This window comes from Coregonus lavaretus (assembly GCF_964263955.1).
Source record: "Coregonus lavaretus genome assembly, chromosome: 4".
Taxonomy (NCBI): domain Eukaryota; kingdom Metazoa; phylum Chordata; class Actinopteri; order Salmoniformes; family Salmonidae; genus Coregonus; species Coregonus lavaretus.
The window spans coordinates 5,878,552-5,892,022 of record NC_139991.1 but is presented as its reverse complement, the minus strand read 5'-3'; the positions used below and the strand labels follow the sequence as shown (position 1 = coordinate 5,892,022).

General features: G+C 42.3%; 1 protein-coding gene across 3 annotated transcripts in view; it reads left to right on the top strand.

Annotated features, from left to right (window-relative positions):
* Positions 1-9,991, top strand: part of LOC311128438 (transcriptional enhancer factor TEF-1) — a 51,154-nt gene extending 41,163 nt beyond the window's left edge. For all 3 annotated transcript variants that reach the window (XM_084160576.1, XM_084160575.1, XM_084160574.1), the window contains 8 exons: positions 612-746; positions 999-1,045; positions 1,361-1,422; positions 1,605-1,729; positions 3,022-3,195; positions 4,419-4,559; positions 5,874-6,026; positions 6,663-9,991. In XM_084160576.1, the coding sequence (XP_084016702.1) occupies positions 612-746; positions 999-1,045; positions 1,361-1,422; positions 1,605-1,729; positions 3,022-3,195; positions 4,419-4,559; positions 5,874-6,026; positions 6,663-6,776 (951 nt within the window). In that variant the 3' untranslated portion in view covers positions 6,777-9,991. The remainder of the gene's footprint in view (positions 1-611; positions 747-998; positions 1,046-1,360; positions 1,423-1,604; positions 1,730-3,021; positions 3,196-4,418; positions 4,560-5,873; positions 6,027-6,662) is intronic.
* Positions 9,992-13,471: the final 3,480 nt, after the last annotated feature.

Below are 13,471 nucleotides of genomic sequence, written 5' to 3'. Positions count from 1 at the left end.
AAATCTTTCTTGATATCAACATTACATTTCTGATATGCAAAGGCTGAGAGTAGTCCTCATGTACTGTATTGAGCTGAAGCCTTTCTCATAAGGAGAAGAGTGGAGGGATGTAGTGAGAGGAGCCATGAAAGGAACTCTTAACCAAAGCTTTCGTCCTTCTGACTTACTTTAGTAATTCTCTTTGTATGGTTAACTGTGTTCTGGCAGGCAGACAAATCCATCCTTGACATAAGAACTATTGAATTATGTTATATTCAAGGAATAGCAGAGAAAGGATTTATTATTACTCACTCCAATATATTACCTATTATATATGGTAGGAAGTGTGTTAGTGATAGATTAGTCATCGAGGAAACTTGCTTTTATTAAGTGAATACCCACACTTACCATTTTAAACAGTAATTCAATTCTCACTTTACTCTGTGGCACATTCCTTTTAAACAATCCACTTCTTTAATGGCTGCCACAATATGTTTGCTTTTAACATGCATGCTGTCCGTCATTGTTGGAGGCGATGATGTGTGTTTAGAAGCGTGGCTGTTGTTATCACTGTTCTATGTCCCCCATCTTGCCCTCTGTGAGTGCTAAGCCTTTTGTGACTGCCGTTGAAGGATCAGACCGTGAAGGACAAAGCCCTCCAGAGCATGGCCTCCATGTCCTCGGCTCAGATCGTCTCTGCCACTGCCATCCACAACAAGCTGGGCCTGCCAGGCATCCCGCGCCCAGCCTTCCCCGGAGCGGCAGGGGTAAGAGGCCTGCCGGCAACTCACTATCGGTCCACTCAGACCAACACACCACAGAGCCAACACAACTGACGTCCCATCCAAATCACATTACACACATCAGGGCTTTATGGAAACTGACCACATCTGATAAGCACACAATCAAAACGAATGCTAGTCGAGATAACTACATGTATTAATTGTGCTGCTTGGAAGTATTTTTTTGGGATTTGTGTTTGGATGTTTTGTTGTGCATTGATTTATCTAATTCTCTAGTTTTGGCAGGGCATGATATCGACAGCCCAACCTGGATCATCACAAGAGTGAGTATCGTGTTCTATTCTCAGAAAACATGCAACGTGACTGTTTTCTATTTCTCTCTCCATCTCTGTTTCTCTCTGTCACCCTCTTGCTGTTCCTCTCACTCTCTCCATCTCTGTCGCTCTCCTTGTCACGTACTCGCCAATATTTTCTTTGTGGTTGCAGCAGTTGAAGGATCTATATGTTCCAGAGATACAAATACTTCAGTCAGCCTTCTTTCTTCCTCGCTGTTTGTCAGTAGTAATATGTTCAATATGTTGCTCTGTAGAAGTTCCAGACCATTGCATTTTTTTAATGGGCTCCTCCCTCTGTTTTAGCATCAAGCCGTTCACCCAACAAGCATATCCCATCCAGCCGGCAGTAACAACAACGATTTCAAGTAAGGCTTTCACTCATGCTTACAACCAATTTCCTTTTTCCTAAATTTGTCTTAATAAGTAGACCTATAGCGTTGTTTAAAATCAGACATTATAATAAGTTATGGAGATAAAACTCAATTTGATGATATCTCAGAGAGAGAGTTGTGTCATCTGAGTGTTACTCATGGTGGTTGTGATGCAGGCTATGAGCCCACGTCAGCCCCAGCCCCCACAGTCCCAGCGTGGCATGGCCGCTCCATCGGAACATCCAAGCTCCGGCTGGTGGAGTTCTCTGCCTTCCTGGAGCAGCAGAGAGACCAAGACTCAGTGAGTATCAGAGCCCCATACTCATTTACATTTATGTGTCATTTAACAGATGCTCTTATCCAGAGCAACTTGCTGGAGCAATTAGGGTTAAGTGCCTTGCTCAAGGGCACAGACAGATTTTTCACCTAGTCGGCTCGGGGATTCGAACCAGCAACCTTTTGGTTACTGGCCCAACGCTCTTAACCACTAAGCTACCTGCCGCTACTCATCACCCACTCTGCATATGTATTATATGTATCTTGTATGTACCACTCTACCAGGCTACTCATCACCACACTACACCACTACACACTGCCACTGACCTATTCACTGTATCCAGAATGGCACTACCTCAGGTTTTTTATGGGGTTTTAATGTTGAGGGAAAAAATACCGGCAAGCTCTTATAGCTCTTCTTTTTCATGAAAGCATGTAAAAGCATGTCAAGATAGGGAGGGTATTGTCCGTATTCGTGGTCACTCTCATGAGACATAGCTGTCAGTCATTTCCAGCTCTTATCACCCAGTTCTGGCCCCCTCTCAACACACAGAGGGTCTAGCTGCACACTGCCGAGGATCAAAGAGACGAGAATGAATGCACACACTAGATTGAATTCCCTTCACTAGTTCTGACCGACCTTACACACACACAGAACACTGGGAATAGGGAAAGTAAGGGCCCACAGACCCATGTCACATCATGTGAAAAGGCACACAGACCAGCAGCCCTAAACTCATGCCTCACATTCTTTATTGTTTGGTTTGGACGTGAGCGATCTGTCTTGGTTTGTCTGCATTCCCCCGAGAATTTTATTTTGCTATTGATATCGCATGACAACAGCCATTAATCTTGCATTTAGCTGAATATTTGAGATGGTTACATGGCCTGAAGGCTAGGCTGGAGAGGCCATGCAGCACTCTGGTACTGAAGTAAAGGGCAACAGTGACTTTGAAATAACCCTCATGATAAGATTTGATTCTCTCACAACAAGAGCATTAGGACAATAGTACAGATATAATTGTGAAGATATTCCCGGATTTGCTGGCATTCCTCCTTTTTGTCTTATGACTATATATCTTATCTATATTTTTATATCTCATAACCCATGGAGAATAGACTGACTGGTACTGTAAATTACAATAGTTTTTCTGAGGATCTCAGTCAGCCAGATGTTCTACAGTTATTGAAAACAGAACAGCAATAAAACTGCAACTTCTGCATGAGAGATCAATACTCAAAAGCATTTTTTTATGTTTTACAAATGTGTCTTTTTGATATTAGCCCTGTAAGATCCTCCTGTTTACTGTCTTTCAGTACAACAAGCACCTCTTTGTGCACATCGGACAGACGAACCACTCCTACAGCGATGCCTTGCTTGAGTCAGTGGACATTCGTCAGATTTATGACAAATTCCCTGAAAAGAAAGGAGGACTGAAGGAGCTCTTTGGCAAGGGTCCCCAGAATTCCTTCTTCCTCATAAAATTTTGGGTGAGTGTCATGTTGCTAAGTATCGGCACTGGTCTGGTGACTGAATAGCACTTGAGTGTGAACAGTAGGCCTGTGTGTTTGTATGAGAAAGAGGTAAAGAAAAGATATGGAGAAGACACTGTATTGTGGAAAGAAAAATAAACTCACAGATATTTAACCAAATATGTTCACAGAATTACTTACTATTAATTAGCTTGTGAAATGAAACTGGTGAGTATTTTATGCATTTTGTTCTACATTAGTATCTCCATAAAGATATATTGTATATCATTTCTCATGTTGTTTCTGTGGAATAAAGCATTTCCTGTTTTACAACCCAGAGAAAACAGGATTTGTTTGGTTTAATCTCCAGTGGGTTTAATCAGAGGCTAAACACTGTAGATGGCTGCAGAATGCATGTTGCTATATTTGGCCTCGCATAGCAGGAGAGCTTGTGATCAAAGGGCTCGCTAATTCAGTGTAATATCTAAAAACAATGGAGTGACCTGGTTACACTCTTAATGGCTGTTTAAACATTGCATGTATTTTACCCCAATGGAAAATGCTAACTAGCGGCAGCCAACAAAGTGGGGCTCGCCATCGCAGCCAGAACAGCCCGCTCAAATTCCTTTTGAAGTGACCGGCCAATCTGAATTTCAAATGAAAGGCACAATCTGCACAATAATTAAAGTGTAACTGCTTTGACTAATGAAGGAGGAGGATGCTATAGAAGGAGATGTGCTCTTTTTGTCCCCATAATGAACATGATGTCCTGGGCCTGGAGAGCTGCCCTCGGAGAACTGCTCCTTTTCACTAGCATGAATCATTCCCTTAACATAACTTCATTTAATCTCCTTTATAATCTAGTTCCAAATATGGATTACATTTACATAGTCATTCAGAGGTGGCTAAGAAGTGTGTTATTTATTTAAGAATGTCCATTCACGTGATCACTGATGCCCAGCTAGATGGTAATATATTTGCAGGTTTAGGTCGTTATTTATTTGAGATAAATGACGACTTTCAATCTACACTAACAATTTTCCATTGCATGGTGCATTTACATACAACTCTGTTCTGCATCCCTTTAAATCTTCATCTGATTGCTCTCTCACTAGAGGGCAGTATTGTGATGATGGCAATTTTTTTTGCTAAAACACATTTCTCTCACCTCATATGGATGAACAAATGAGACACATTTCTGTCTTACCAACGACTAATATTGTGTTATTTGTGGTTCCCAGGCTGACTTGAACTGCAACATAGAGGATGAAGCGGGGTCTTTCTATGGAGTGACCAGTCAGTATGAGAGCTCTGAGAACATGACAATCACCTGCTCAACTAAGGTGTGCTCCTTTGGCAAGCAGGTGGTCGAGAAGGTGGAGGTGGGTACTCAATCAGTCTTATTGTTAAAAAAACAAAACATGTTGATATCAGTATATGTGGAGGCGGAAGAAGCGCACACCTGGTTAGGTGAGGTGCTGGCTAGCGGAGTAGAACACCTGGTTAGGTGAGGTGCTGGCTAGCAGAGTAGAACACCTGGTTGGGTGAGGTGCTGGCTAGCAGAGTAGAACACCTGGTTAGGTGAGGTGCTGGCTAGCAGAGTAGAACACCTGGTTAGGTGAGGTGCTGGCTAGCAGAGTAGAACACCTGGTTAGGTGAGGTGCTGGCTAGCAGAGTAGAACACCTGGTTAGGTGAGGTGCTGGCTAGCAGAGTAGAACACCTGGTTAGGTGAGGTGCTGGCTAGCAGAGTAGAACACCTGGTTAGGTGAGGTGCTGGCTAGCAGAGTAGAACACCTGGTTAGGTGAGGTGCTGGCTAGCAGAGTAGAACACCTGGTTAGGTGAGGTGCTGGCTAGCGGAGTAGAACACCTGGTTAGGTGAGGTGCTGGCTAGCGGAGTAGAACACCTGGTTAGGTGAGGTGCTGGCTAGCGGAGTAGAACACCTGGTTAGGTGAGGTGCTGGCTAGCGGAGTAGAACACCTGGTTAGGTGAGGTGCTGGCTAGCGTAGTAGAACACCTGGTTAGGTGAGGTGCTGGCTAGCAGAGTAGAACGCCTGGTTAGGTGAGTAGAACACCTGGTTAGGTGAGGTGCTGGCTAGCAGTGTAGAACACCTGGTTAGGTGAGGTGCTGGCTAGCAGTGTAGAACACCTGGTTAGGTGAGGTGCTGGCTAGCAGAGTAGAACACTTCAAAAAGAAAAGGAGAGCAGCATACTAGGAGTTCAGATGCAATCATTGATTACCAACGTTTATCACCAAGCTGTCTTCATCAGGGTATAATGACAAACACTGCGGGTCACTAGTTTATATCGTTTGGAAGGACACACAGGTGTCTGTAATCATGGCCAGCTGTGGCATGATTTTATTTGTCGATGTACAAATATCAGAAGAACATATAAGATGAATGGATTACATACGATCATAGATACAATTGGTCTACAGCATATATGCCTACAAACACATTATTTACAATGGATAGCAAAAACACAATTTTCACAGGAACGGCTTCAGATCAAACTCTACGATGAGACCGAAGGGAGCAAGGGCCTTTAAATTAAAGATCCAGGCGGCCTCTCGTTTTAACAATAAATTGTCAAGGTCACCCCCTCTCCTAGGGAGGGTGACATGTTCGATGCTGATATAGGGAAGGTATACAGTATGTGTCACACATTTCTGGATGTTGGTTCTCTCTCCCCAGACGGAGTATGCCCGGTTTGAAAACGGACGCTTTGTGTACAGGATAAGCCGGTCTCCCATGTGTGAATACATGATCAACTTTATCCACAAGCTCAAACACCTGCCTGAAAAATACATGATGAACAGTGTCCTGGAGAACTTCACCATCCTATTGGTAAGCGTTATGTCCTGTCGTGTCCTGTATGTCCTATTACTGCTTCCTAAAGCAGCCAATTACAAAAGCCAGTCTCTCACTACTCTAACCTGTGGCTAGGACCCTCCCTCTCCTTTATCCTGGCTTTCTGCTGGGCTCCTTTGGCTCCAGCGAGCCTGAAAAGAGGAGCTCTGACTGGGGCCTGAGATGAGCCTTGCTCCCTGCTCCTGCATTCCTCGCATTCCACAGGGGATGGAACGCAGTGTGAGGAGCCTCATTATCTGCAGGGAGGAGGAGGGGAGGGGGAGATCAGAGCGGATGGGGACCCCTGTTATTAGCCATCACATGGGGGCTTAAAGTCCTATTCTCCACTGCAGAGAGAGCTATTTTTAATGCTTGTGTTGGTGTGCACTCTCAACACTGCCCTGGTTTTGTCTGTTTCATATTTTTCACCCGCTCCTTTAAATTCCTTAGATTTTCCAAATTGACTTGTTTTTGTCACACTGTTTTCTGATTGACATCTGTCCGTGGGCCTTTTTACATCGGAAAGTCATTTTCCTGAGACTCAGATTCCTCTCCAGAGACTGCTCATTGCATTACATGGAGTGGGATTGCGTTAAGTCCGAATGACTAACATGATGTCTCCGTCTCTTCCAGGTGGTGACGAACAGGGACACACAGGAGACTCTGCTGTGTATGGCGTGTGTGTTTGAAGTGTCGAACAGCGAGCACGGTGCGCAGCATCATATCTACCGACTGGTGAAGGAATGAGACTCCTAAACCCCCTGAATCCTCCCTTTACATAGACTAAAGAACCTCAAAACAAAGTGGCAGTGCCTCTAGCTGAAAATCACACATACACTGCTTTTCGGTCACATTTTGGGTGAAGCTTATTGTCATTCATTTCTTTGTATATTAATGTATGTATTTGATGTTTGACTGCAGCTGTGAATTGCGGTACAGTTGTTCTACGTTTTGATACAGGAGAAATTCTTCATTTTAAGGATGGCGAGTCAATCTTTGTTTGTAGGATGTACATATAAAAGTGGCAGTATGTAAGGAATCTGTTGGTTGGGTTTCATTTGGTCAACAGACATGTGTATGTTGTCTTTTTCTGCTTTGAACTTGTAATGTACACTAAGAAAACACTAGAAAGATGTTAGTTTTTTCCCCATGGGTTCTGTAAACTACTGTCTGTAGTTGATTTGTGAGTGTATAGGTCACAGGAGGTTGGTGGCATCTTAATTGGGGAGGACAGGCTCGTGATAACGACTGGAGTGGAATAAGTGCAATTGTATCAAATACATCAAACACATGGTTTCCAGGTGTTTGATGCCATTCCATTTGCTCCGTTCCGGACATTATTATGAGCCGTTCTTCCCTCAGCAGCCTCCTGTGGTATAGATATACAAACCGTACATATATACTTGACCAATAGGTTTTCCAAAGAAAAGCATTTTTTTTTTTAAATAAACATTTTGGGGATAATAAAATTGCTACACGAAAGTTAGTCGAAGGCAAGTGATTGTGGGCATCATAATAGTGAAGTTATTGCTTTACAAAAACATCTGTTTTTTTCAGGGAAATAAGATACCGATCCCTGTGGACAATCCACGTCTTAGACACTAACAGCAGAATGAATGCACTGTGATTACACAACAGACGCCTAGTTCAACCTGTGTCTCTGCCTCAGACAGGGCTTACAAGTCTTACATTGCAATAAGGAAACCATACATCTATCCTGTTCCAATGTCCTACGTTACAAACGAGTCCCTCTCTTCTGAGAAGACGGTCATTAAAATGGTTTTGATTCTAAAAACATGAAAGCACTACTTTAGCTACTCTGAGTGGACTGTCACCTTGTCCTAAGCACTTGGTTCCCCTTCTAGGACATGACAATTTTAACTTTTATGTTTTTCTTTCAGATGTGTGGTTTAAGGTTTTAGGATATCCTGAAATAATCGTGAGAAAATGGATCACTTCTTAGACAGTGGGCTGTGTTAAGTATGCAGTTTAATTGCCTCTGAACAGATTATGCATTTTTTCAATCTCTGATTTTCTTTAATTTGTTCTGGTCATTTCAGTGTAATTTCTACAATCTCTGATTTTCTTTCATTTTTTCTGGTCATTGCAGTGTAATTTCTACAATCTCTGATTTTCTTTCATTTTTTCTGGTCATTGCAGTGTAATTTCTACAATCTCTGATTTTCTTTCATTTGTTCTGGTCATTGCAGTGTAATTTCTACTAAGTCCTAGCCAGTGTTGCTGCCTTTACGTTCACACCACCCCATGAGTCTGTGGCCTACACCAATTCCGAGCCTTAAACATGTTACGGACGTGTGAATTCCAAAAGATGCCACTAAAGCTGTGATCTTTTTCCTAAACTGGGTGACTAATTTTCACATTTTGTAGGAATTCTACTACAGTACAATCTGCCAAAGTGTAACAGTGTACAGTGCCTTAGTGTATGGTGTCAAACTGGCCTTGGTTCACTTTTAAGAATGTATTTTGTTTTTAACATATAAACATTTAACATATAAAATCACTCGCCAATATACATATTGGTACAAAATTTTACCACACACACGAGTTAAACTGAGTTACTTTTTAACATAAATAAGAACTGACTTTGCCTTTCCTGTTCTGAAAGACCAAAAATACAGAGATACGATCTCTAGTCATGTCCTGCACTGTAACATGGAAGTGCCTTTGGTTTAGAATCTCCAGCTCTGAAAATACAAAATAATTATGAATTAAGCGTTGCTAAACCAAAAAGAGATGTAATGAAACCAATCACCACATTGCCTTGCTGAAGGTTTGTAATAGATAACAAGGGACAGTGAGTGAGTGAGTCGATCCATGGTCAAATAAATTATATATTAATATAATTTGGTTTTAAGAAATGATCTGTTAAGAAGAGTACCTGTACTACTCATGTGTGTAAAGTTATAGTCTGTGAAAGGCCTGTTTGACCAGACAGCAACTGATAGAATGGAGGATGGTGACTCGTTCCAGCAGCTGTGAAGTCACATAGGCTTACAACTTTACCTTAAGAAGAGATACATGTTTCCTGATTCTTACTAAATTATTTATGGGAATATCTTATTCTGAATCATTGCAGAAAAAGATTCTGGTGGATACAGACAAAGTTGGTTCAATTGCTCAGTATTTTTGCTACAGCCCTATGGAGACTGGAGTTCAGTAGGCATATATTTTCTTTGTTAACTGTTTTATCTCCCATTTTGCCCTGTGTACTAGTTCATGTTTATAAATGACTTACTGAGGTGTTCCTGTTTTACTGTTCTACATGTATACAATGGTTTGTGATGACGTTTTGGGTATATTCCAAGCCCCAAGAGGGTGGTGATGCTGTTACTGCTACACTGCTGGTACATTTGACATGTCAGTTCCAGGCTGGAACAGTTGACTGTACCTCCCACGTCTCTGGGGACCAGAAGACTGTTGCCTTTGATCAGATGAATTGTCTAGAGGACACTCTGAACAAAATGGACATAAAGTATGGATGTGTAACGGAATCTCGACACAAACATATCAGCAGTTTAGCTCTTGTTGTTATTTGTTTGTAATTTCGTCTAAATGTAGGTACTGGTACCTTTTTTGTTCGTTATTACCATTTTAAGATGTTGGCTTTAAAGTGAACTTTTCCATAGTTCAGATAGTATCATAAAAAAACTATTGGGTTTGTGTGCAGAGATTTTTTTTGTAAAAAGGTGCTTTGTATAAAATTATATATCCTGGCTTTTCTTGGTACAGAAGTGTGATATCTTTTCATATCCATGACAGTAAAGCATTGGAGCAAGGGACAGAAAAGAAAACCTGCTATGCGTATGTGTTCTCTACTGCATATGGTCTTGTCTTTGCTCCGTAACATTTTGATGCCTTCTTGATAAAGTGGTAGATATTTTGTAGCTTTCTAGATACTTTGTATGTATACAATATTGAAGTTAAATAAATCATGAAAAATATGGTCTCCCTTTTTATTCTGTGAACAACTGACAGTGAGAATACCAAAAAAAATAGAGCATCTCCACATTAATACTTAAATGTATTAGATGTAACACATCAGCTGTACTAACCACAGATACACACCAGAGGGAGCCATTCTCTGCCTTTTGTATTGGTGCCAGAGGGAGCCATTCTCTGCCTTTTGTATTGGTGCCAGAGGGAGCCATTCTCTGCCTTTTGTATTGGTGCCAGCCTTGTTACAGTATGTGATGTGGCATTATTTTCAATTATCAAACTAGATTTCATAATCTGGGACAACAATTTACAAAAAAAGCCCCTATAAAAACAGTAATGAAGCCACTTACACAGGCTACACTCTTTGGTAAAGATGATTTACATTTAATAATAATAATATGCCATTTAGCAGACGCTTTTATCCAAAGCGACTTACAGTCATGTGTGCATACATTTTTACGTATGGGTGGTCCCGGGGATCGAACCCACTACCCTGGCGTTACAAGTGCCATACTCAACCAATTGAGCTACAGAGGACCATTTAGTAGTCACTCTTATCTGGAGCTACTTACAGGAAGAATTAGGGTTAAGTGCCTTGCTTAAGGGCACATCAACAGATTTTTCACGAAGTCAGCTGGGGGATTCAAACCAACAACCTTTCGGTTACTGGCCCAAAGCTCTTAAGGTTCCGCTAGGCCAACCAATGTTATTATCCCTAAAGCACAGCCCTCTCTCAGCTAAAGTTCTATGCTTCGATCATTTTTAAATAACATCTAACATGACTGTTGCACTTAATTTGAAAACATTTTGTGAATAATACATGAAGCATTAGTGTCAATGTAAAATGTGTCACTTTCCATTTTGCAGAACAGTTATCATGGATAATACTGAAAGGTAACACCAGATGGAGCCATTATCAAAATAAAGACTTGTCCAGATTGGACCCGCCCAAAAAAGACTGAAGGCCACAGTACTGTTGTTTAGCTGTTGCACTGATATGCTCATTCTGTAACACTGTTGTAAAAAGTGCTAACATATTTAAACCTGGAGCCTAGGTATCTATTACTCTCTCATTCACTCACTCACACATCAGTTATACCTTGTAACGGTTTTACGTTGTAACGATTGTAACGTCAGTAGTTTCGGCAGGTAGCCTGGCGAGTAGGAGCGTTGGGCCAGTATCCGAAAGGATGCTGGATCGAATCTCCGAGCTGACAAGGTAAACATCTGTAGTTCTGCCCCTGAGCAAGGCAGTTAACCCACTGTTCCCTGGCCGCCGAAGACGTGGATGTCGATTAAGGCAGCCCTCCGCACCTCTCAGATTCAGAGGGGTTGGGTTAAATGCGGAAGACACATTTCAACTGAATGCATTCAGTTGTACAACTGACTAGGTATCCCCTTTTCCCTTAGTGTGCTTTGTTACTGAATAATCAGAGACACAGAACAACTCCTCCGTCTACAGAATGCCCTCTCTCTCCACTGACACTGTCCACATAATATCTAACAGATGTGTGTCTGTCTGTCTGGCTCATGTGTGTGAGAGGATCTGATTCTGGAGTCATTTTTAAATCCATGCAAGGTGCACCAGTGTAATCGTCCCAGGGGTCAGAGCCCTGCCAGATTTGGACTACTACACTTCCTGTGTTTCTAGGGAGGCCTTTACACAGCTGTATCTGAGTACAAGAGGAAGAATACTGGACACTCATAATGGGTGTGAATTGTACCCCACTATGGTCTTGATTCATGGTGTAGCAGTCCTCACGACAGGTACCAGCAGGGGGTCAGGATTTCTCTCTAATTCGGTAATTCCAGATAAATCCTCGAGATCAAGGTTAGAACTCTGCCTTCTGAATGAGCCAGGAAGTGATCGTCTAAGTGTCAGATAGTGTGTTCCAATTAGGCACAGACGTCATTTCAATGTCTAGTTTTGGTTTACATTTGGTTGAGTTGTCAACTAACGAGAATTCAATGTGAAATCAACAAAAAATGTCACCATGTCATTGGATTTAGGTGAAAAGTTGGGTGAAAAATGACTTGATGACTTAGAAAATCCAATTAGTTTCCCACGTTGATTCAACGTCATCACATTGAATTGTGTTTGTTAAAATGACGTGGAAACAACGTTGATTCAATCAGTTTTTCCCTACTGGGTTGTTAAACTGATGTTGATGATTAGCATGTAGGAATAGAAAAGTGAGACGAGGCAATGTACTGATGGGCTGATCCCCCACGAAGCTGGATCAATCCAATCGCTTTTCTTTTACCATCAGTTTGTTGGGGTGTTTGTCAGTCAAGTGACATACAGTGGGGAGAACAAGTATTTGATACACTGCCGATTTTGCAGGTTTTCCTACTTACAAAGCATGTAGAGGTCTGTAATTTTTATCATAGGTACACTTCAACTGTGAGAGACGGAATCTAAAACCAAAATCCAGAAAATCACATTGTATGATTTTTAAGTAATTAATTTGCATTTTATTGCATGACATAAGTATTTGATCACCTACCAACCAGTAAGAATTACGTCTCTCACAGACCTGTTCGTTTTTCTTTAAGAAGCCCTCCTGTATTAACTGCACCTGTTTGAACTCGTTACCTGTATAAAAGACACCTGTCCACACACTCAATCAAACAGACTCCAACCTCTCCACAATGGCCAAGACCAGAGAGCTGTGTAAGGACATCAGGGATAAAATTGTAGACCTGCACAAGGCTGGGATGGGCTACAGGACAATAGGCAAGCAGCTTGGTGAGAAGGCAACAACTGTTGGCGCAATTATTAGAAAATGGAAGAAGGTCAAGATGACGGTCAATCACCCTCGGTCTGGGGCTCCATGCAAGATCTCACCTCGTGGGGCATCAATGATCATGAGGAAGGTGAGGGATCAGCCCAGAACTACACGGCAGGACCTGGTCAATGACCTGAAGAGAGCTGGGACCACAGTCTCAAAGAAAACCATTAGTAACCCACTACGCCGTCATGGATTAAAATCCTGCAGCGCACGCAAGGTCCCCCTGCTCAAGCCAGCGCATGTCCAGGCCCGTCTGAATTTTGCCAATGACCATCTGGATGATCCAGAGGAGGAATGGGAGAAGGTCATGTGGTCTGATGAGACAAAAATAGAGCTTTTTGGTCTAAACTCCACTCGCCGTGTTTGGAGGAAGAAGAAGGATGAGTACAACCCCAAGAACACCATCCCAACCGTGAAGCATGGAGGTGGAAACATCATTCTTTGGGGATGCTTTTCTGCAAAGGGGACAGGACGACTGCACTGTATTGAGGGGAGGATGGATGGGGCCATGTATCGCGAGATCTTGGCCAACAATCTCCTTCCCTCAGTAAGAGCATTGAAGATGGGTCGTGGCTGGGTCTTCCAGCATGACAACGACCCGAAACACACAGCCAGGGCAACTAAGGAGTGGCTCCGTAAGAAACATCTCAAAGGTCCTGGAGTGGTCTAGCCAGTCTCCAGACCTGAACCCAA